The following is a 24,972-nucleotide window of genomic DNA, read 5'->3' as shown; positions in this document are numbered from 1 at the left end:
CTTTATTTTAGGGAGATCTTGAAAACATTCATTTCATAGTTTTAGCTTAATCGTTAATGCACTCCTTACCTAATAGCACAAATGAAGATGCTTCATCTCTTAAAATGTATATAGAAAAAATTCTTATCTTCTTGTACTCTGTTGCAGGTATAATGCTGGAGAGCGAGAAGAAAATCGTGGAAATGATGGACAGCCGCAGTCCAATGGCCAAGTATTGGATGCCGCTGGTCTGGGCGACGAACATCATCAATCGCGCGCGTCGCGACAATCTCATCATGTCCGACCAGCTCGTGCAGACGTTGCTGTTCGAGCTGAGCGAACATCGCCGCAAACTGGGCTCCATCATCAGCTACGACACCGTGTGCGTGCCCCTCGTCTACACGCAGGTCTCTCCCCACTCCTACCCACTCTGTCTCACTAGCGCGACTAACAACGGCTGTACTCTGGTGGAGTCTCATAGCCTAGAATCCCAATGAATCGAATTTGTCTCAGAACCTCGAAAAATTTTAATTTTCAAAATGACTGCTGTTATTGAAGAAACTTTATTGTAGGTAGCTTTTTCCTCCTCATATGTACATAAAAAAAGGGGGTTTCTGTTCTATTGTGTTAGTTTACATTTTCTAAATTTCATATCCATAACTATTCCACTAAAATTATTTATATAAAAAAGAAAGTATCATAATTAGTACTGACCGGTACTTTGGTATTATACCGACCACACCTAAATTGGCTTAGGCTACCACGCCTAGGTTAGGTTAGGATAAAATAACCGGAAGATAGCCTAATCTAACCTAACCTAACGTAACCTAACCTAAGGGTAACCAATTTCGGTGTGGTAGGTATAATACCAAAGTTAAAGTACCTACTGACCTAACTATGAGAAATTGTAATGATCAGCTTTACAATCATTACAATCATTACATGAATGTTAGGGCGCACATTAAAACCCCAAATAAAGCTACTCGTATTTAAGTCCCAATGATCATAAAAAGTTCCTAATCTATCAATCATTCTAAATCTACTACACTAGAGTACAGCTGCGCCGCATGAGAGCATGATTGTGACTAACGTGCACGAGCATGACGCACGATGCATGAAATTAACTACTGTAACAAACAGTTTGTTTTCAGCCTTCCTGAGGATGAATCTCTCGATTCTTGTAGACTCGAGGCCGACAGACTCGGGCTCTTGAGTCTACCTTCCTCCCGCACAACAGCAGCAGCTGAGAAGGGCAATCAGAGGTCGCTTTATAAGAAAATGCTGCGTTCTAAGGCTAAACACCAAAATCACTTGTGGAAAATCATCTCTCATTTATCCGACCATACAGAAGTCAGAGGTGATTTCCCTACGAAAACTTTTACAAATCGCGTAAGCATACGACCTCTGATTTTCCTTGCTCTTAATGGTTATTCTACATTGGACAATCAAAGGTGGCTTTCGTACGGGAATATTATCGTTAAGTATAATTTAGACATTCGTTTTACATAACGTGCAATCTTTTTGCTTCTTCATCTTTGCAATTTCACAGACAAGTTCTCTGTCTTGCCTGATTGAACTTTCTCGAAAGATAAGTGGAATAATGTTAACACCGCTTAGCTACCACTTGATGGTCATATCGAAGTCAGATGAAACACATATTTGCTTGGTCAATAAATGAAAAGTAGGATTATCTTATAAAATCTGGGGGATTAAAAATAAAATATTTTAGATGGTCATTTCACACTAGTATCTTTGTAGTTCAGTTAATATATTTATACGAACTCCATATATGTAGTAATATTGCCAATCTTCAAGGTTCTGATTTTTGTATTTGAATTATATCGATCAAGAATATCTTATTGCTCAATGAACCTGCGGGTTAATTATTTCTGGAAACAAAAAATACGGAGATTCGGTTACAGAATTGTTTGAAACTTTACTTTACCAAACTGAAACGCATTTTTTTTTTACTGTTGAATTAATACTAATTTCTGTATGTAGCAAATTTGTATGATAGTAACAGGTTTAAATTCATATTTTCAGTATCGTCACTGATAAAACAATTACTGTGCATCCCTTACCAAAAACTAACGACAAATTTATTGGATTTTTAGCTTTTTAAGGAAGATACAATTTACAAATTTTTTATCTACAAAAATTCCTATTACTTGCGTTCTTTCTATGATAGAACCGAACTGAGCAATACAATAACGCCAAGTGCAGATTTTTTCCTTGAGTTAATTAAGTTTGACCCGTAACCGCTTGGGACAATTACGATGATCATTATACACAAGAACTGGTTCTTCGGCGTTCCGCGTTCCAGATATGTAGTGACCAGCGACTAGCGACTAGCCTTGCTGTTGCAGACGACAGTGTTGGCTCACACGGAGTTGGAGTGAGAAAACTTAAATCTATCGTAAATATAAACAATATTTAGATCAAGAAGCAATCAGGCTTAAAACAGACCTGAATAGAATATTCTTCAAAATTATTTTTCAGAGGAGTTTTTTAATGCAGCTTGCCGCTTTCGTGAACATGGATAGCTAACTTACATAATGTGTAAATTAAGCTTAAAATGTATTTAGGATAGGAAGTCTGGGCTTAGAGTATGTCAAGCTTAAAATTAAACTGATTCCGGTAAATCGATCTCAGAGTAAGCTTTAAACTTTAATAAGAAATCAGCTCAACACGATTTTAACCAAGCTTTAACTTTTCAAATTTTGAAGGGAGTTCGTTTTTAATGCATATTCAACTTTAATTGAAATCGTTAATAGGACAAAAGTTAAAAAAATAACAAAATAATGCATACATTTGTGATGCACTTGTTTTTGTTTCTTACACGAATTTACGGTTTAAAATATGGTTTTGCAACAAAAAACAATTGGATCCAGTAGTTAAATAAAAAAAAAAATACATTAGGCTGCAGTGCTAGAATATTAATTACACAAATAGTTTATGATAAACTAGTTACTTCTACAAATAATAATTTCGTCAGTTTTTCAACGATGATTTGTTTACGTGATTTGAAGTTTATGATTTTATAATCCTGGGGTTATTTATATAATTTGTATATAGCACCAGCACATTGTTGTATATAGTCAAGGCCCAAGTGACGCCGACCGTCACGGGCCAAGTGACGTCAGAGCTTACGTCACGACAAGGGGTTGCTGGGAATGCAACGTCATAACGTCACGTTAAATGTCAACCCTCCTGTCATCATGCACGTTGTATGAAATAATGTAACAAGTTTCAAATTAAAATTTCCAAAATACTTTAGTAATTCATAGTTGTTTATATAAAACTAGGAGAGTATTGCACTGTTTTTAAATGAACATTTATGAGATTTTGTTATGCGATATGAAGTTGGTAAATGTTTCTATTATCAATATGGATTTTGAAAATAGCACATTTTTTCCATACAGTTTTAATCATTTTTAACCTCTTTTGGCAAATAAAATTGATAACTTTAAAGAAGCGTTTTAGAAGGAAGAAACATTGTAGAAATTCTGTGTGATGACAGGAGGGACTTGTACATATTTTTTGTGAGTGGAGGGACTTAACGAAATGGTATGATTGTGGCGGGTCAGTTATTGAACAGAGCGGGTAGTTTTAAAGGAAAAAATATATTCACAAAAATTATATTTGCCTTATTTTTTTCTAAATATAAAACAAAATAAAAACTAAAATACGAACAATTCAAGTTGACGTACAGAAAGATTAGTATGATGCGATGATTTTGTTTCGCGGTCTTTGGACTTTGCGGTTTCGTTCCATCGTTTACCTCATGATGATGTTCTCCGTCTTCCACGATTTTCATCGCTTTCGTTTGAAAATAGAAAAAATAATACAGATCAATGTACACTGCCAGTGTTAGGAAAACATAAAAGTGAATTAAGACCAGTTTTCGTTGAGACTTTAATGTTTAAATACAGTCAATAGAAGCATAACCATAACCTAATGATATGTTACAACAGATTGGGTCCGTTGGAAGGGATAACTATTACATAGTATTCTTATGACAAGTTATTAAATGTGAACATTTGTGATAGATATGGATAACTTTCTTAAACGTGCACAGAGAGCCAAGTTCAATATGATATTACTCCTCCAAACATTGTCTTTTGATCCAAAAATATAAATTGTTGTAACCCTAAAAAATGATGATCCTCTTAGTTGATTTCGTACTGATATATAATTCAAAACCAGCAGTTTAATGGAATGAAAAAATATTAATTTACATAGGCAAAGTTAAGAGTCAAATGGCACTTTCTTACGCTTCTGTACATAAATATTATACAATTATTTTTACAATTAAATTACAGGAAGAAATATAAATCATGGATACAGAAACTTGATAACTTTAACTTCAATTATTAACCTATTTCAAAACACGTAAATCTGCTATTTCCATATTTCAACCGTTAAAAATATCGTATTCTAAATTATATTATGGTAAAAGATTGAACCTTTTCAGTAGGATATTTGAATAACTTAACAAACTCAATTTGCTGAATAAAACACCATAAATCAAATCACAAAGGGAAAGCATTACATAACAGGCTGTCAATTGAGTTATATCATTGACTGTGGTAAAATGGTATTTAGAGACATTTGAATAAAGTAGGGGAACTTTTACCAATTGAGCATTATTGTTGGCGATGTTGATTATATTGGTTATAGCACGAATATTAGAACAGAATTCGGTGTATAACATAAACAAATGACGTAACTGGCCCGAATCCCATACTGATAACATTTACATAGTTTAGACAGTACCTATTAAGCAATGTTATAATAATGTTTACTTTCGGACCAGTAACACAATTTGTTGATGTCTATGGTCCATACAGTTTCTGTTCTAGTATTCATTGGCTAAAGTAAAAGAGTATTGGGTCGACATTTCGGAACTTTGAAAACTAACCTCGTCTTCAGGTTAGAAACCTGAACAAAACAAGAAGTGTTTACAAACGATTTATGAGAATCAAAGTAAGCTAACTGGGCAATGCCAAGAAACAAGCTAACTACAATTGTTCAGAGCTGTCTAAATTGTATGCAAGCAATAATGTAGAAATGATCAAGCATAAGTTCTTCTTCTTCTACGCGCGACTCGTCTGGCTCCATCCTGCTCCTCTTGACCTTGGCACTCGTATGACCTTGGGCCGGATTCCCCCAGAGCTGTTGACCTTTGCTGACCTTGCTACATATCTTGCCCACTGGTCACTGGTCATCCCCCTCTTCTCTTCCTTGGGATTATTCAAATACCTCAGAATCGATTTGGCTAAAAATATCCGAGGCTACGCCTATGTTCTCAAGGCGTGTCCTTTTAAGAATTTTTAATTTGTTTCGACAATAATTTATAGAGTTTGATTGGTTCCAATCGGGTAACCTAAATGTTTTATTGGACCTTCGATTTAAAAAAAATGTTAAATTTTGGTAATTTACAAGCTCGGAAGTTATGTTTTTGGTTTTTGCAGGTGTGTAGTGGCGTACTACTTGTGGTAATTTGCTTTTACAACAGTTCAAAGAAGTAAAATTATTTTATCCGTCCTCACACGCATCGATCATGAAACGTTTCCTCTAAATATAAGAAAAATACCTTTTAATCCTTTTTCTAATCTAATCCTCGCAAATTGCTTGTAAACATATCTTAATTCTTAATCGTGTTAAGTAACTTGCGTAAATTTTTCTTAGTATACGCCTAATAAATGAATGAAAGTAATGTTAAAAGTTTCAGAATAGTAAAAATTAATTCCAAAAAGGTTTAAATATAAGAAAACTTGTTGTCGTTTAGTTTAATCCCCTCTAAGCAAAAACTTAAGAACATTTGTTGATAAAGTCCTTTGGAAATGTATACCTACTTTTTTTAACTGTTAATTTTTTTCAATCACTCTTTTTTCGGGACGTAGAGTATGGTATGGATCGACGGCGTTGCACTCTTGTGCACAACCACACAGCTCTGCAGCTTGCACATCGAGGACACATAACGGCTACAACGACCAGCCGACCTGGAGCTGTCCTACCAGTGGCCGAAATTTCAAAACCTCAAAATATTTAAAATTCCAAATTCAAGTAAATTTATTCAATATTTAAAAGTAGGATGGCCAAGTTTAGACAACTTATCGGCGTGGTCCAATTAATTAGTGCTCGGACAAAAATATAACGAATAAATTGCATATTCTTTAGTTTCAAAATCAGAATTCTAAGGCTTATCGTAGGTAATTGTACAAATAACATGTTAAGCTGCAAAGTATATTTGTGTTGTCGTCACTCTCACTTAAAAAAAGTGTATCTAAATTATAATTTCGAAATTATCAACCAATTACTAAAATGTGGAAGACTAAATTATCCATTTATCTATGTACCTCAGTATGTAAAGTAAAACTATAATACTATTGTTTGAAACTGAAAACTGAAATTACAAAAAAATATATAAAACATCGTGTGCAGGTACGCTCTAAAGTTCACAAAGTTCACATTAGTTCAAAGATAAGCTAAGTAAAGTAAATTAGTAAATGTTTAAAATCATAACAAACATGCTTTGGTTCTTAAGTCTTTTTTCCATGATAATTCTTATTTGTAATCCAAACTGAATTAGCACCCTTGTTACTTTGATCCAACATTCAGGCGTTCCGTTATTCAAATTAGAAACTTTCTTTTTTATTGGCCCTTTAAACCATAAACCAATTCAGGACACGAGTTGCATTTTATTGGCCATTTATTGTTCTAAACATTATTATCATTATCAATTGAGAAGGTCGACGCCACCTAGGTGTGTGTCACCTATTGGTGAAGGATGAGTGTAGAATGTTGTGGGATGATCTGTATAGCTTTGCTACTAAGATCAGCTGTTTCAACAGCATATTTCATCATATGTACAATTTGGCATATTAAAATCAGATGGTTAAATCTAGTGGAGTATTTTGTATAATGTTTTCCTTAAATTTGGTCTTTTGCAGTGCATTTTGTATTCTCTGTATGATATTTATCCCAAATGATTGCAAAGGGAAGAAAACTTTGTGGAACGGGTGTGAACTTCAGTTATAAAGCGTGACTGTTCATGTTAATAGGCGACAGGTAGATCATATTTTAACTGACTAGTGTTGTCTTTTAAGATTGGGTCAGCAATAAATTTCCCTGGCTGAAGAAACAGCTGGTCATAGCCATAATCAAAGCAGTCATGTCACACGTCCCTACTCCATTCATATTTGATAACATACCAAAAAAACAACATCCAGTTAAAACATTCCCAGTTACAAACAAATAAAGTAGTTATTAATTACACGACTTTCAAACGCTAACTTTAAATTGCACCGACATTGGCAGTGTACATCGAATTACCCACGAATTATCTTTCAACACTTAAACTCGCGTCCCGGTTCTTAAGGTTTAATGATGGAAAGCGAGAAAAAAATCTTCGAGATGTTGGACGAAAGACACCCAATGGCGAAGTATTGGCTTCCGTTGACCTGGGCGACCAACGTGATCAACCGAGCTCGTCGTGAGGGCCTCATATCTTGCGATCATCTGGTGCAGACGATCATGTACGAGATGAGCGACATCAGACTGCGATTGGGCAGTCTCATCGGGTACGATAACGTCAACGTGCCACTCGTCTACACACAGGTGAGCTAGTATAGGCCGAGCACCTAGACATAATACACTCAGCAGGTAAACTAGAAGGTAGGCTACTACGTTCAAAGTAGACTGTCTAGGGGTGTCTTCGGGAGATGCCGTCTTTGAACTTCAGGGATTGGAAAACCGCCAAACTTTGACTCCAACTTATAGGTATTGATGCAAATGTGGTGCAGCAAGTTCTAGAACTATCAAAGCACCCAGGTGAGCATTTAGTAAAAGACGAACACTAGGCTAAACAACACGTAAGTAAACTAGAAGGCATCCTTCTACGGTCAGCAGAGACTCTTGGATCTGTTCTTCGGAAAATGGCTGGCAAAAGACTTCGAATATGGTCGTTGAACTGGCAAATTTTAGTTTGGCAACGCTAACGCTTCCAATATAATCTTGATTACATGAGTCAATAGTTTACTCAGTTCTACCCAGTTTGAGTTAATCAAATGTTTTGATATACAATATCTTGACGAATACTACTCCAACTTTATCAGTAGGGATACAGACTGGACGAGCTATACATATACTTACAGTATAAGGCATTTACCAGAATATACAGTAATCGCTCATTTGAAAACGCATCTGTCATAGACACAAAAGGAAAAAAAGTCAGTGATACCAGCCTATTTACAATAAAGTTTAGTTTTAGCATTTTATTTATACCGTACGAGTATTGAAATAGAGTATTTATTTATTTTTTACACAAAAACATGTACATTAGTTTATAGTTAATCAGTCACGATCAGTCCACACCACGTTCTGCCTACCTTCTGACTCCGTAAGTAAGTTTTATGAAATTCAAAAGCATTGTAGTAAATAGTAATAGTGTAGAAACGTTGTGCATTGGACTTAATAGTTTATTAAATAGATATTTTGCATTATTTACGTGGATGTATATGTATAGTAACCTATTTTTTGTTATTATACTCAACTAACAGTTTTTGTTCCTGTATATGTAGCAGCAGAGATATAATTTTTTTTAGATATATGAAGTTGTTTGGCTGTTTTTTGTTTTTACAGTTTTTTTTGCATGAAGCTATTTAATTATTGTTTTATTTTTAAGGCCTTTCATACGACAAGGACATTTTTGTTTTGTTTCCGAATGTTTATATTTTGAATGTTGTAATGTAGGAATTTTCTCCATTAACAGGTGGTAAAGTAATTTGACTAAGCATTCAATGTAGTAAATACCAATAGCATTGTTATTTTGTTATATCTAAGGGAGTATGTTTTATCTATGGTTATATTATAGCTTTTCTTCCGGTGGCAAGTAAATAAATGATCCTGTCTACTGAAACAGCTGATCATCTCACTCCATTCTACACTCACATTGGGGTTAAAATACGATCTAGGTTGCGTCCCCATCTCGATTAATTGATAATTGATTGTATGACCATCTCTGTTTCAGTACCTTCCATAAAGAATAACCTCAGTCACAAATGCACATATGACTCCAAAATACTTCCATTAGACCCATATAATCCCATCAGTCCCCCTTATAATCTAAAATTGTTGTTAACATTTTTTCAACGCTCTTAAGTTCAGGATTTTAAATTACATGTACTCCCTAATATTATTCAACCTTGTGAATAGATTGAAGACAGTTTTAGGTCGTGTTTTTCCTGTTTATGGAGATCCCTTTGTTGTTTACTATTTGAGACTTGATTTTGCCAGCTGTAAAATTAGATTGACTGAATGTAGAAAACGATTTCGTATCCTCTCATTCCATTTCAACGATATTACCAATGTGACAAATTGTAAAATCCTCCATTGAATAAGACAGAATTGTCCTGTCGACAAAAGAGCACTCAAATGTTACTAACATGAACACACCAAAAACAGGTTTTATAGCCTATGTTACGTAAGTCACCCCACATATTCTATTAGGATGGAGAATAGTTTATTACGCATTAGTTACGCCCTCTACTCACAATAGCCATCACAGTAGGTGATTTGTCTTCTACAGTATTTATCAGTATTATTTCTCGCAGGACGTTACGCTTCTAGAGTTATCTTGACAATGTCAAGGCGAGTCCAAGACAATCCATTCGTCAGACAACATCGCTTACGTAAAAACAGTCGCCGTGACCGAGGGGTAAAGAAATGGCGGAAGAAAGGTGTTGAAATTTGACAAGCCCTTGGCGATCCCGGACGTGTTGAAGGCGTTGGCGTTGAGTTAGCGATTTTCACGGTTCTCGGGAGTTTTTAAATCGCGTTCCTTATTTTTCCGAAGGTTGTATCCATACAGTTGCAAGCTTGTTGGGTGGGTATATAATCCCTTAGCGAAGAGTGCTCCTGAAAGCCATGTAGAATACATAGTTCAGGGCCCCCATATGGCTATTGGTATACTGTATGATGTAATTTTACTCGCAAATTAATCAGAAGGTTCTTCAAGAGGAACTGGTAATATTGGAATTAATATAAATTTGAAATAAAAACTTCACCAATATTTTTAGAATTTTTAATTTCATTTCACTTAGACATTAACTAAGTTAATTTATAAAAAAATCTAAAAATATTGGTGAAGTTTTTATTTCAAATTTATATTATAATCAGAAGATTGTCGTTTCGATCCTGAGAAAAGCCCGAGCTCTTTGAGGGTTCGAAACTGGACCCGACTGTCCTTGGCCAAAGGGGTTTTAATCTATGGTTCTGGTTGAAGATACAGCTCGTTTCAGTAACAAAACTGCAAAAGGTTGTCTCACTCTTCCACAGTCATCTTTCATTCATACTTGGGTTGGATGAATTATGCAGTTAAAAACTTTCAAAGTATTGTTTCCACCTTTAAAATCACTTTTCGACGTTACTGTTGTGCTGAAATTGAAACCGGGTTTACTTCACCGCTAGAACCTTTGACTTTAGAAGCTGGACGTTCTCATCTTATCGTAAAGTCTGAAGACTGTTTTGATTTTAGTAGCACTTGACCAAGCTGATGTCGACAAAAAAACTTACACTACAACCTCAAAAATTGTAAATTTCAATTTTATTTTATTTATAGACTACTACAAATAGGGGAGCGAGCTGGCGTAGTGGCTAGAGCGCGGGACTTCGGTCCGTGAGGTCCCGGGTTCGATCCCCGCCAAGTCACCAATGGATTTTATCTAAGTGATAATGCCGCAACCCCTAGGTCTAGCCTGAAGTAATGTGAAAAACAATCCCAGGCTCGTGCCTAGCGTCCTAGGAAAAAAAAAAAAAACTACAGTTTTTCAACCTCTTTTGAATCCTCTCTTACTATTCTGTGTTCTCTGGTGTTTCCATATCAATGTAGGCTACTTTAGGAAAAAGAAAAAGGTATATGATCAAAAATTACTTTTTTGTCATACTGCAACAAAACATTCGTTTATGGGAATACGTGTTGCGGGTCTAAAGTAGCTCTTTCGGGTCTAAAGTAGCTCTTTTACTCCATTAGGAAGTCAATAGCATATTTCATCACTAGGGCATAAAGTGACTCTTTTCGATCCGAGCTCAAGTTACGATCGAGGTGAAGCCGAGGTCGGAAAATGAGCGAGGGTTGTAAATACACTTTTGGCCCGTGTGATGACTATATTTTTTCGTCATATTGCATCAATAATTAACAAACTAAGCTAGAAAACGAAAATATCCCCCCCCCCCTACGAAATATAACCCATAAAACGACTTCCAATTTGTTTTCAATTCTGCTCATCTAAATAAGCAGCCGATTATTAAGTGATTCAATAATTTTGTCGATTAATTACGATTGTGTTAGTGTACATTATACTATCGATTTGTCGAACTATTTCGTATAAGGGAACAATCAGTTACAATCGATTAAACAATTGATGCATACTTTCGATATATGTTATTGCTTACGATCTAAATTTTCAACTGAGTTGACAACAGCTGATTTTTACTCCCTAGGGGCTAACAACGCTTTTTACTCCCTAGGGAGTCAAAAGCCTCTTTAGTCCCTAGGGAGTAAAAGCTTTTGTATCCTCGCGATTGTAAGAAATCACATGTTTCGACTGATTTTATATGTTGTAGCTTATTTTAGCATTCTTGTGAATACTGTAGTTCTATATATTGATACAAGAATGTACACTAACCCAATCATAATAGGCGAAATTATTTGCTTATTTGCATTGGAACAATTTTAAACAAGCTGGAAGCTGTTTTTAGAGGTATGTAAAATTATTTTCATTTTAAATCATTTTCTAAATTAGTTTGTTGAATAATGTTGCAAAATGTCGAAAAATATAATCATCACACGGATTTAAACTTGAGCTCGGATCGAAAAGAGCCATTGCCCTAGTGATGAAATATACAATATAGTTAAGCTATATAAAATATAGTTAGTGATGAACTACTATTAAAGCGGGTGTCTTTTAAACATACGTTCAGTCATGACTTATGCAACACTTCGGCGTCATTGTAAATACGCCAAATGACACACTTGTGGGCTATTGTACGTCAATGGCACGCCCCTTTTAATGGTGCTGTAAAGTAAAACTGGGTTACATATATTTTGTTACCAAATCATACTGAAAATTTGTATTTGAGCTTAAAATAGTCAGTTAAGTCAGCATATATTTTGATATGCTATAAAAATCCATCAACGACAGTAAGAGTCAAAGTACATCTTTTGATCGGTTGATTGTTTAACAAGAAAGAAGAAAGAAGTGAATAAAATAAATGCATATTAATTTCACGAATGAACAAAACAAATAAATACCATTGTATTGTAATACGTTATACTATACGAAGGTACAACGTGGACTGTTCAGAAGACATCAACTGTGGGTTAATTATAAAATAAAACTTTAGGACAATTTTCATACCAGTGTGGAAAAGCCCAATCTGTAGATTAATTCATTAATTCATTTTAAAACTTTCCGAATACAGTACCTACGATCGGAAGTTTTATATTGAGAATTTTCTTTTGTATTAACTCAGAGTAATAGTAAATAATTAAACATGAAAACCTGCCTATATTAAAACTATGAAAATTAACACACACTACATAGAGTTCGGTAACAGTACAATTATTTATGAGAATTACATGGAGTAACTCTACCTACATTTTAGTTAGGACCTAATATGCTTATCACATGTTTCATTATGTTTATGTTTCATTCAATTTAATAATTAAGTACTGTATTTGTATTTGTATAAATTTCTCTGTGAAAAAGTGTTGTTTAAATTTGCCACTGGAAAAGCTAGTAAAACATTTTAACCTTAAACCCCATATTTTTTTGCCGCCAATTCACGGTCCATCTGAACGCAGCCTTGCCATTGGGCACAGGTGACTTGTCAGTCTACTTACTTCCGCCCGCCCTTGCTGTCAACATCAGCTGATCTGGCAGCGGTGCCAACTGTTGCACACTAATTGTGACAGTGATATACTGATAAATGTATATGCTGTTGAACTGGTTTATACAAAAATACAACCTTATAGGTTTACCATCCTCAAAAGTAGCCAAAGTCATTGATGTAATATAGTAGATGTACTAAAAAGTACTATTACACCTTTTGTTCCAAAAATCTAATAGCCTACTGTTTAGAGGAAAACAATTAAAAACCATCAACCACAGACAAATAAATCTTATAAAAGTTCTTGAAGAACAGTAGTACATTTGATTTGTGTCGGTGTAAATATTGTGAATTGTCTGTGAACTATGGTAAGGTTAGTAGATTATGTCCTAATAACCCGTTTTAATAATGTTTTAATAACCTCGTTTTGAAATAAGCATAACACATAGGCTACATACAACATATTTTATCTTGTGTATGTTTTCATATGAAATCAGCTAACTATAGTTGGAGAGAAGTTTCTCATTGGATATTTGTATATTTGGATAACTATTGACTTTTGGATACTAAAGTTGAAAACAAATAATTATTTTATCACATACCTTAAGCTTTAGCTAAAAATTTCCTTTTAGGACGTCCAATTAAAAAAAATCATTTTTTTTTAGATTCTTACATCATTTGATTTGCTTGCTACTGTAATATTCCAAATGCATCACAATAAGTTAGTTTGTTCAGCTCTAGCAATTAGTTAACATTTATCAGGTTTGGCGTGTACAGTAGTAAATTTTAAATCCTTGCTAATTAATTTAACAAGAGACTGGCAAATGTTTCGCTTCACCCCTAACTTATTTCCTTAAAATAATAATATAGACATATCAGCTTCAGGATTTATTGGAATTTAGTCATAAAATCAATTGATCTATATACATGCATCTCAATGGCAAAATACTTACAATACTGTATAAGGACAGTAAATTATTGTTAATTTTATTTATTTTAATTTCAGGGAAACCAAGAAGATTATTTCGTTAAATGCATTGTTGATACTTTTTGTTTTATTATATCTTACAGGTCTTGAAAGGATATTTTATCAGGTGAAAGTTGTTTTTCTTACTATTATGTTATGTTTAATATGTAATAAAGTATCGGTGCTGGTCTAAGTTTCAGTATTTTTTTTTCTGTATTTCTTTGATTTATTTAGAGTTAGTTTTCTTTTGATTACATTGTTCATTATTTCAAATGGCAAAATCAACTTCACTGTATGGTTTGAGATTTCTACATTCAACTTCATTTGTTATCTTGTACGTTTATTTATTTTTAAGGTTGTGTTGCAAATTTTCCTATTGTTTTTCAGTTTATGATAGTATTTGCTTTATATTGTAATCATATTTTCATTAACATTTGCATGGTTGCACTTTTTTGCATGTGTGTGAAAATGCAAAAAAATTATGTACAATTCAAGTAAAGTTTTAAATGAATTTCAAAAATGTAATATTGTAAAATATTTTTACAGTTTGGAAAGTTAGAACGTTTCCAGAGACAAAAGTACCCAAAACTATCTAATCAACTGATTATAATTTAAATAATTTTTAAAATTCGAACATTGTAACTATAATTTTTAAAAACTTATCGTACGGGAATGATTTAAAAATATGTCTGTACATTACAATGCAATTAAAAAATATCATACAAGATACAAACTAAACGTCTCAACTTCCCTGCTTTCTTTAGCAGTGTTTTATTACAATACAATTTACGACTTTGGTTTTGCAGTAGAAAATTGATACTGTATCTCTCTGGGGAAAAGCATTGACTATATAGTCAATCAATCGGGAAGGTCACTTACAATTTTATTGTTTGCACATAAATCTACAACTTGAATATAAACTGGAAGGGGGAGATGTTCTCCATTTCGTAGTTTCCTTCTGTAAATACTTTAGACACCTCAGTAATGCAGGTGCTCGAAGATTTGATTTCTTTTTCGATATTTACCAATTCATTGTCTATTTTTTGGCCATAGAGCTCAGAAAGCTTTATTTTTCGTGATTTATACAAGTGCAAAAGCCCAGATGTCCGAGGGTTTTGGACATCTTTCTTGCATAAAAATCACTAGAAACACAAAAAGCTAGAATGCATGTTTAATTTTCAATCACTTATGTAAGATATTAATTGTATTTATTCTCTAACAGGTAGTAACTCTGTCGGTGTACTCGTACTTCTTGGCCAATCTTCTGGGAAAACAATTCATCATTACAGAGCGATCTCCAACCGGCAATATAGAGTTCGACATGTACTTTCCTATCTTCACTGTCCTACAGGTAATTATTTACTGTAAAAAAATACACAGTTTAGCAATGTAGTTAAAAAATTTTACTGTGAGATTTTTTTGGGATTTGACCAAGTGAATAGTCCGGGGAAGTGTATTGTTTATTACTGTATTCTAATCAGCTTTGAAAGACCAATTTAGTCTATTCACAGAGAAGTAAGGAACAAAGGACACACTCCATGGTACACTTAAGTGGTGTCTAGCACTAAACCTGGTGTCTAGGGCAAAGTCCAACACTGCCCCATCGCCTTCATGTTCTACATACGGTGAAGAAAGACCTTGTGCTCTTGCGATAGGAATTTCCCAAAGTGTAAGCGTATTTTCTCTTCACTTTATTTCTCTGTAGCTAAAACAAAAGTAGCAGTAGGTAAAAGCTAGAATCCCCAGCGCTAAGTTAAGCTAAAGTACTGTATAGCATTTGAACACACGTGCACGGTAAATTAATTGTTAAATGCTTATTTAGCGATATATCCTCCAACATTTTAGAACATATCAAAATTCCTTGGTAGAAATATTATAAGATACTCCATTTAATTTCTTATTTTTTCAGCTCTACATATTAAGCCTATAAAATAATCCTTCATTCAACAATATTTTTTTCCAGTTTGTCTTCTACGTAGGGTGGTTGAAGGTAGCAGAAGTTCTCATTGGACCGTTTGGTGAAGATGATGACGATATTGAACTCAACTGGCTTATTGATAGACATATCAAGGTAGGATAGTGGAATATAACAAATTAATTTAGTGTTGATGGTAAATAAATGCTGTATTTTTCAATTACCAGTCTTATATTGTATGTTATGACATTTTGTTTCCCACTTAAGAGGTTTATAAGCACCAAATTTTGTTAACTGTAATGTTTTACATCCAGCAATAAGTCTTTCCTGATCATACTATTGATATCTAATTTATTCAGCATGATAGGATAAATATTGCCCACCAAATTACATTTTTAATCGAGTCAAAAACATTGTTAGCTCATTCAAAGTTAAACATTTTTTTTATTATAGCAGAGAAACTTTCAAATACTTCTTGTTGATTTAAACTCCAGGTGTAATATTACCTCTGTGTCGCTTCTCTTAACTGACATGATGGATGTCAGTGACATCCATTGACTATTGGAAACTGAAGTTGTATTAATGGTCAAAGGCGACATCCATTTAACGATTAAGCATCTTCTAAAATGTTGAATATGTTAAAAACTTTTTTTTTATGGTAGGATATATAAATGGTGTATTATCCCAGTACACTAGCAGAAACTAGTTGGCAAAAAAAATACCTACTCTGTATTCTATTTTGAAAAGTATTCTTTATTCTTAATTGAACCAGAATTGTTATCACGCCTTGTTTTCTTGTGCAGGCTGCTTACATGATCGTGGACGAAATGCACGAGGAGCACCCTGAGTTGCTGAAGGACCAGTACTGGGACGAAGTTGTCCCTAAGGACCTACCGTACACTGTCGCTTCCGAGCATTACCGCAAGTACGAGCCTAAAGGATCTGCGGAGGACTACAAAGTGAAGGAACAAGATGCACTCTACGCCAATCTGTTGCACTCGCGCAAGTCGATCAACCCTGATGACGTTTACGCTGACTATGTGAGTGAAATGTTTATCCGACAGTTTCACGAGTTTATTAAATTATTTATTTTTAAAGTGATAGAATTGAGTCTTCCATGGGAAAACTTGCGTCCCATTGTAGAACTCATCAGAGAGTATGTTGAATAAAAGAAATATTGTATTTTAACTTTCTCTTTAGCCTTCAACTGTTCTATTCGAATTTCTACACTCTAAGATGAAACATCAGAAATATGTTATGGGTTGTCATTTAGAATTTTTACTAGTCCCTGGACTTTAGTTGAGTTCCCTTTCGATATCAAACAACAGTTCGTTTTTACTTAGCTCATTGTCTCACTGGTTTATATAGGCTCAGGAGGAGGACATTTTGAGTATCAAAAGGAGTATTTTATAATGTATTCGTTAATCCTTCAGAAATATAAAATTTGCATCACTATTTCTTAAGACACTATAGTTAAATTATAAGTATATAGCCTATGACAAGTATCTAAAATTATATAATTCTTCCAGGAAAGTGTAGACACCCCATTGGTGGAGAGGAGGAAGAACTGGTTCCAGCGTCAGATGCACCGAGTGGGCTCCATCCGCTCGTCTTCTACAGCATATTCCTCAGGCTTGTTCGGCCGTCAAAGGCACAACTCCGTCTACTCTACGCCTGATCAACAGAACGGTCTGCCTATCTCAGTGGTGGGGGGAGGTCAGTCACATGCCCCTCCTTATCAGCAGAACCCACACAAGATGTCCATCTACGACCGACTCATCGGCCGCAAGTCCACACGCCAGAACCGCAACAGGCCAGGTAGATGATTTGATTTTGAAATTCTTGAAGAGTAGAAATCATTTTACGCTTTTAGCAGAGTGGCGCAGTAGAAGCGTGCTGGGCCCATAATCCAGAGGTCCGTGGATCAAAACCACGGCTATCACTTGTGGCGTATTTTTGCCACATTTGGTGATTTGGACATATGATTTATGATCATGACCAAACCGTTCGTGTTGGAAACGGCATCTGAACTCATTATCTAAACAGAGGAGACAATTTACTGCGAATCACAGGCCCAAAGAGCCAGCTTTGATTATTATTATTAATTGAAGCATTTTAACTAGAGAACACCCTAATCTTTGGATATATGCAATAATTTTTAATCAATGAACTGGACACAACGTGAACTAACATTTGAGCAAATAATGAAATGGAGAGCTGACGGAATAAATTAAATAAGTGATTATGACTACATAATCTGAAAAGAATTATTAATGGAATTAAGAATAGGTAACTATTGTGTAACATGGTACCTCCAAGGGGGCCATACCCCCATATCCCACGCATTCAGCAAGCCATCTTTCTTCTTTCACAGCAGAGACACGACAACCGGTGTTTCCGTCGTGCTCCCCTACTCTTGTTAAAAATTATGCGCGACTATAATGTCCTAGGTTGTATATCATGGCTTGAGCTCACATGAACGTTGCGGGACATTTAAATTATTGTGGACTGACACAACACCACCAAGCTATTGTTACACTTTTAACACCACCAAATCTCACTTTACCAACTTACATTTTTGAGATCATAACTTTTTTTGGAATGATTAGTTTTCAAAGTATAATTTCCTTAAGTGATCGCATCTGGCTGACATTAGTGATTAATTGAGCTACTTTTGAAGTGTTGTAGATATTGTGAGATGATGTTTGGCATTAAGCTTGTTCTTTTTGGTGTGCTAAAGCTCTAATCTAATAAAAAATGTACAAATATTACGTTTTTACTTTACTGCATAGTTACATTAGCACTTGAAAATATATAACTTCAGAAATTTTAGGTCTTGATGTGGTACCTTAAGACAGTATTTGGTTGTCAAATGTATTTTTATGAGGAACCTTCTTTTTAGCTAATTTTGAAGATTAACATCTGTCTATTGGGTTTAAGCTAAAGTGGTGTCAAATTTTACCTTCACCGACACCAAGTGATATTGAATTTGACGGTAATGCAGTATTCAACAATTATTTGTCATTACATATTAGCATGGTTAAAAGGTTGGAGAAACATAGATGAAAATGACAAATTTGTTGTAGGATGAGTTTTTATTTTAATTGTCCAATGAGCTCCAGTCCTTCTCAAGTGAGCTACTTCAATTCTATCACCAATGCGGTGTCCTTTACTATTCTCACTTGTATTATACCCCTATGTGACATAGAGTCATCGTATCCAATCGCTGCTACATTTTTATACGATGGAAAAACTATGTTCTCTATTGAAGTCCATTGCTACTTGACTAATGTGAATTGATGTCAATTCACCAGCAAACCATTTGATATCAGTATATTTCAATGTTATGTCTTTCAAATAGCTAAGTTGTTATAACATTTTCAATACCTGCAATAAACCACATTGACCATTTCCAGGGCCACTCAAGATGAATGGATCAGTTGTGATGAAGAATCGACCTCGAATCCCGACGCCAGATGTTACCAAGGAAGTTGTTGACAGAGAGAATCGCCTGGCTCAGATGAACCTCAACAACAACAACGCCAACAGCGGAGGAACTGTGAGCCCCAACTCACTAGTCAGCGCGCTGGTCGCACACAACCCTGTACCGTACGCACACACTGACACTCAGTTGCCTGTGGCCGTCCAGGTCAGTGCTCGACACTTATTTTTAGAAAATCCTTCGGAGAATCATGTTGGATTAATATCGTTGACACACTAGGGTGTTAGGGGCATTTTAAGCCGAATTTGAAAATAATTTTGACAGGCTGAACTTTATTGACAGTTTTTAGCCTTTGGGTTGGTTATATCATTGACTATATAACCACAACTGGTTGTGGTTACATAGTCAATGGTTATATTCAGTGGTGATGTGGGTTTCCAACCTGCTTTTTCTAGTAATCATATAATTTCATCCTATGTTAGTCATTTTTTGAGTACAGTAATGGTGAGCGATCATACTTTGGAAATTGTATGACTACACCACTCACCACTGGTTATATTTACTATTACCTAAAATTAAAAAGAAAAAAAAACATACAATGTGAGATTTTCTCAATTTATACCTTATTCGGGTAATTGTAATTAGGAGTATACTACATGGTAATTGTTCTTTTAAGATTTATTAAAAAATACTATTATACCCTTAACTAGTTTTTTACAAACACATCCTTTTCCAGGTCGTTCTTTCTCCCATACAAGAGTCAGAGAGCCACCAGAACACCATAACACCCAACACCCCTGGTGCAGCAGCTCTGGCACAGGCTGTGTTAGCTAACAGCCTCAACCCCGCGGGGCTCAGCACTGCGGCCGTGCTGACCACTTCACATCCCATCAACACCTCCGCAGTGCTGACAACTGCGCAGCATCCGATCACAATGTCAGTCAGTCCAGTGACATTCACAACCGTGTCTATGAGCAACCCAATGTTGACGAGTCTAGGCATCACGCCGTCGTCTGCTCCGCACACTCCAGTGATTGCGCACCGCTCGCTGGTGCTGACCGACGTGACCCAACCTGTCACAGAGGAGGGCAGCTCAGCGGGAAGCGTCTCAGGCGACGACCGCAGCCGCAAGGCCAGCGTGACTTCGCAACCCAAGCGAGGGGAAGTTTACGTGTGATAGTTAATTTAGTTTTTTCATCAAACATGGCTGTGCAAGTACAATAATGCGTGGCAGTGTGGTGGGGATTGTTCAACAATTGTATTTACTGTGCATTTTAGACTTGTGATTAGTGTGTAAAAAGTTAAGATTGTTGATTGACATTATAATTTGTACATTCCAGTTAGTTGTTAATGATGCGATTTGTTGTCCTGTGATATAATGTTTTTACCTTGTAACGATATCATTTACTTATTCATTTTAATGGGAGCATATTTTATTGTAACGACGTATATTTTATTGAATTGATTCTACACAATATATGTGCAAATGTTAACTTTTAAAATGTACAGAAGTAAAACCAAGAATAAATAGATTTTGTGAGTTTAGACACTGTATTTGAGGTTGAATGCTGTCAACTTAATTACCGTACCGAATGTACTTTACTTGAATATTTTTTATAACTAAATTGTTATTGAATGAGTTCATGTAAGCTAATACAAACTGTGCCGGTATAATGGTAATAATTTTGAATCTCCAAACAGTTTTAATGTGATTTGTATAACTATCAGCAATATCTTTAATTTACATGTTTAGTTTAAGAGATTTTTAAAGACCAACATAAAATGACACTAGCGATTTTGTATTATTTTTTAGGGTCATTTTAGATTTTAATGTTTATAACTATGTTAAGAGGTGATCCATAAAGCACTATAATTTTAATTGGATCATCAATTAGTTGAAGGTTGAGTTTGTGAGATCTTTATAGAAATTCTGGTTGTACTAAAATGATTATGATGTTAATATTCCTGTCTAATAATATTGTATTATCTGTACAAGAGGTAGTTGTCAGATCCTGAATGGTATAGTCTGATTATCTGTACAAGAGGTAGTTGTCAGATCCTGAATGGTATAGTCTGATTATCTGTACAAGAGGTAGTTGTCAGATCCTGAATGGTATAGTCTGATCCCGCAGAAGTGGCTGTGAAGGGGCTTGTGTGCCATTTTAGTGAATATTTCATCAGATCTACTGATGTCAACTTTGTTGGTGATATAGTGCTTTTTAGTGTCAATAAACATTTTCAGTGATAATATCACCTTTGAACAATTTTTATTCATTAATTGACACATACACCATAATATTTTAATTTGAATATCGAATAAGGCTTTAATTTGTAATATCACCTGACTTATGCTGAGACAATGGTGCTCAATATAGATGATCTGATGATGAGCTCGACTATAGCTCCATCAGATGTTGTTAGGTAAAATAAATGTATAAATAAAATTGACAATGGATATAAAAGAAATGGGTTGTTTTTTGTTGTGACTTTCAATTAAAAAACCTAAATCATTTCTAGTTACAGGGCGGCAATAAGGGTCAGTGGAGCCCTGGGCAAACTCATAAGCAGCACCTCCTTTTTTTCGTAGTGCGTGCGGGTGGGCAGTAGTTGTACGCCGCCCGCCAGTCGCCCCTCGACAACCGCCGCGCCCCTGGGCATATGCCCAGTCTGCTCGTTTATAAAAGCGGGCCTTGTCTGGTTATAGTCTTAAAGAGTTCTCAACCATAGGTTTATGCAGACCAAATTGCTCGCTTGTTTCCCTAGACATCAATCTGAAATCTGGGACTGACTAGAGAAAACCCAAACATTGGTGAATGATGGTGAATGAAGTATTAAGATGATGCACAATATATGGGGCAGATAGAAAGAGTACCTACCGTAGTCTACTAACTGTACTATCTCAAATTACATGAATGGTACAAAATGTTCTGCGAAATGAGTTAAAATATTCATTTTTCATAGATTTTTTGAAATCCATTTTTAGCCCCTGAGCTGTGATATTAATTAAAAATAAGTATTTACCTTCTTCTACAGCTCAAACTGTTGTAACTTGAGTTACGGCCGTTTCGGCATTATAATGCCATCGTCAGACATATTGAACATTCAGCTGAAGTAGCGTCGTCATAGTTGAAACACATAACACGAACACGAACTACTACTTACTTTAATGATTGGTTTAGATTACTAACTTACTTCTTTAATTTCAACCGGTACAGTTTGTGCGACAGGCCTGTTCGTTGTGTTTTCGTTAGTAATTGTAAAATGTTATTCAAGTTCGTGTTATGTGTTTCAACTATGACGACGCTACTTCAGCTGAATGTTCAACGTCTGACGATGGCATTATAATGCCGAAACGGCCGTAACTCAAGTTACAGCAGTTTGAGCTGTAGACGAAGGTAAATAGGTACTTATTTTTAATTTTTTTAAAGAAATTTTGTACCAACAGCCTAAAATGTAAATATTTTATTTTTATTCACCGGTACTTTGCAAAGAAAAGATAATCACCTTTATTATCTGTAGAACTAGAAGCAGTGCAAAAGATTAAATTTGTTATTACTTTTGGGCTCATGAAAACTTGTATCTCCACCCGAACGGAACATCAAAGTACATTTATTTCTATAGCTTTTCCCTTTTTAGGACTAGATATTATTCATCCATACTCATCACTCACTGATGAGAATGTTAACAATCCAACTATTACTAGCTTCAAAACCATGCCACATCAATATACACCAGTAAGTAATGTGAGCAGGATAGCTTGTGGGATGATGTCTCAGTGATCGCAGGAGATGATTACGATGCAGCGATTGCAAGAGAGAAGATGATGTCTGGATGTCTCTGTGATCGTAGAAGACTTTCACAAATTCCCTATGTTCAAGGGAGCTCTCCATGGTGTTGTCACCATTGCAGGATAAGAAAGAAGATAACAATGTCCTTGCGAATATAATTAACAATAGCATCAAGAACACAGATTACAATCATAACATAGAACAGTTCAATACAAACTGACAGTTTATTCTGTTCGTCATTATTGCCATTTGCAATTTAAATTTTACTTAAGATTTTAAAAACAAACTTAGGTCTCTCTTGTGGCACTGTAAGAAAAATCCTGTCCCGTCCTTGGACCAAGAAAATTCTCACTTATCCATATCAGTTATAGATTTAGATGATAGTTTCATAAATTAATTGTTACTGTTACTTTTCAAATGGACGTGTCAAATTCTTATGACTTTAGGTATTTTTAGTCGATAATTCTTATCAAGGAGGGTTGGGGTCGCAAATAAGCTACATCTTGGGCCCACACATATACAACCAAACCACGGGTCTGTTGTAAGCCCTGAACTACCGGTACCTTCCAATATTGATTTAACTGGACATTCCATATGCATCTTTAAGTTATCACCAGTTTTTTTTTAACAAAAATCGTCATAGTCAATGTGAGCCACCGACATATTGTGCTGATAAAATTACTTATCACTGTTACAAACTTTTTTACCTGATCAAACTGTGATGATAGGGCTTATAGTGATCAAAAGCAACTGTAACGACCAATCAATTATGTTAGCAACAAAAAAAGAACAAAAAATGGATTTTAGATACTACTATCACATTTCTGATATTGACTCAATAGATTATACCTTTTTTAATATATAAATTTGGCGATAAAATTGTCTGGTCCATAGATGGAACTTCTACTTTAGTACCCATCCAATAGACTACTACTCAATTTTCGGTACACCTATCACCTGGAAAACTTAGTTTCTAGTTTAAAAAAAGGAAAACTTAGTTTGCTTGTTTATGGATATATGTTGATAAAACTTGGTAATTTTTATTTTATTTTATACTAAACTATTAATATTTGAACTGACTCACTTTATTAGCTTCCCTGTAGCAGCAAACCTATGTACAAATAAAATCAGGGGTGTGGCTCCAGAGATGTCCCTCCCCCCATGAGATATAGGTATACCTAGTATTTTTAAAGGATATTTATTATTAGCGATTAAAACACGATTCTCAGTTATAATTTGTAATTTTTGTACATAGTTTTACATACCATATTCTTCTGTGGAAGGAGGGAATAGTATTGGACCATAGACTAACCAACAGTCCAACACAAGTGGATAACCGGATAAGGGATAAGGAAGGGAGTGGTTTTGTCTGAGATTGCACTTTGTTTTGTAATCCATTCTTGGAGTGAACTAATTAAATAACTATATTGTAAAATAAAAATTTGATGATATAAAACCTAAACAGTGTTTTCCTAACTTCATGTTTGGAAAAGCTCGGTTACTGGACTATGAAAATATTGACTCAGCTTTAAATGTACGGATATAGATTTTCAATTCATATTGTTTTGGGTTTCAATTCTGTAAGTTTGATCCTACTAATTATAATTTTAAATATTTTAATACATTTATGTTAATAAATTTAAATCAATAAAGTGTGAACTAATGAGCTGATGTCACCAATCTGCCATGTTATCTTATGGGACGTATGACACTAAATAACCCTACTTGCAACGTCCAGGCCTATTTAGCAACACTGAGCTATAATAATATAACTGGAGTAACCACTCTGTGTTTTAAAAACGTACCACTGTTTTTGCTGGTTTTGTTTCAGAGTTTCGTTTTGTTAGGTTGGCCGGGTGATTGGGTTGGTGGGACTTGTCAAATAAGAGGCAAAATCAAGATGGCGTCATCCTGTTTTGTTGATGATAGTAAACAAAAATCTGCCAACTCAACGTTATGATTGCAATATAAGTTTATTTGTTTATTT

General features: G+C 34.9%; 1 protein-coding gene across 4 annotated transcripts in view; it reads left to right on the top strand.

The window, feature by feature from the left end:
- Positions 1–21,673, top strand: part of LOC128994431 (bestrophin-2) — a 97,185-nt gene extending 75,512 nt beyond the window's left edge. For 2 of the 4 annotated variants that reach the window (XM_054418992.1, XM_054418993.1), the window contains exons 5-12: positions 7,364–7,602; positions 15,063–15,191; positions 15,804–15,911; positions 16,559–16,795; positions 17,285–17,573; positions 19,172–19,404; positions 19,934–21,195; positions 21,290–21,673. In XM_054418992.1, the coding sequence (XP_054274967.1) occupies positions 7,364–7,602; positions 15,063–15,191; positions 15,804–15,911; positions 16,559–16,795; positions 17,285–17,573; positions 19,172–19,404; positions 19,934–20,374 (1,676 nt within the window). In that variant the 3' untranslated portion in view covers positions 20,375–21,195; positions 21,290–21,673. Of the gene's footprint in view, positions 1–147; positions 387–7,363; positions 7,603–15,062; positions 15,192–15,803; positions 15,912–16,558; positions 16,796–17,284; positions 17,574–19,171; positions 19,405–19,933; positions 21,196–21,289 lie in introns of all 4 variants that reach the window. The other 2 variants (XM_054418991.1, XM_054418995.1) reach the window with 1 other exon arrangement.
- The last annotated feature ends 3,299 nt before the right edge of the window (positions 21,674–24,972 follow it).

Source organism: Macrosteles quadrilineatus, unplaced genomic scaffold, assembly GCF_028750875.1.
Source record: "Macrosteles quadrilineatus isolate MER2022 unplaced genomic scaffold, UCM_ALF_1.0 Scaffold_5__1_contigs__length_97177068, whole genome shotgun sequence".
Classification (NCBI taxonomy): domain Eukaryota; kingdom Metazoa; phylum Arthropoda; class Insecta; order Hemiptera; family Cicadellidae; genus Macrosteles; species Macrosteles quadrilineatus.
This window is presented reverse-complemented; position numbering and strand designations above follow the sequence as displayed.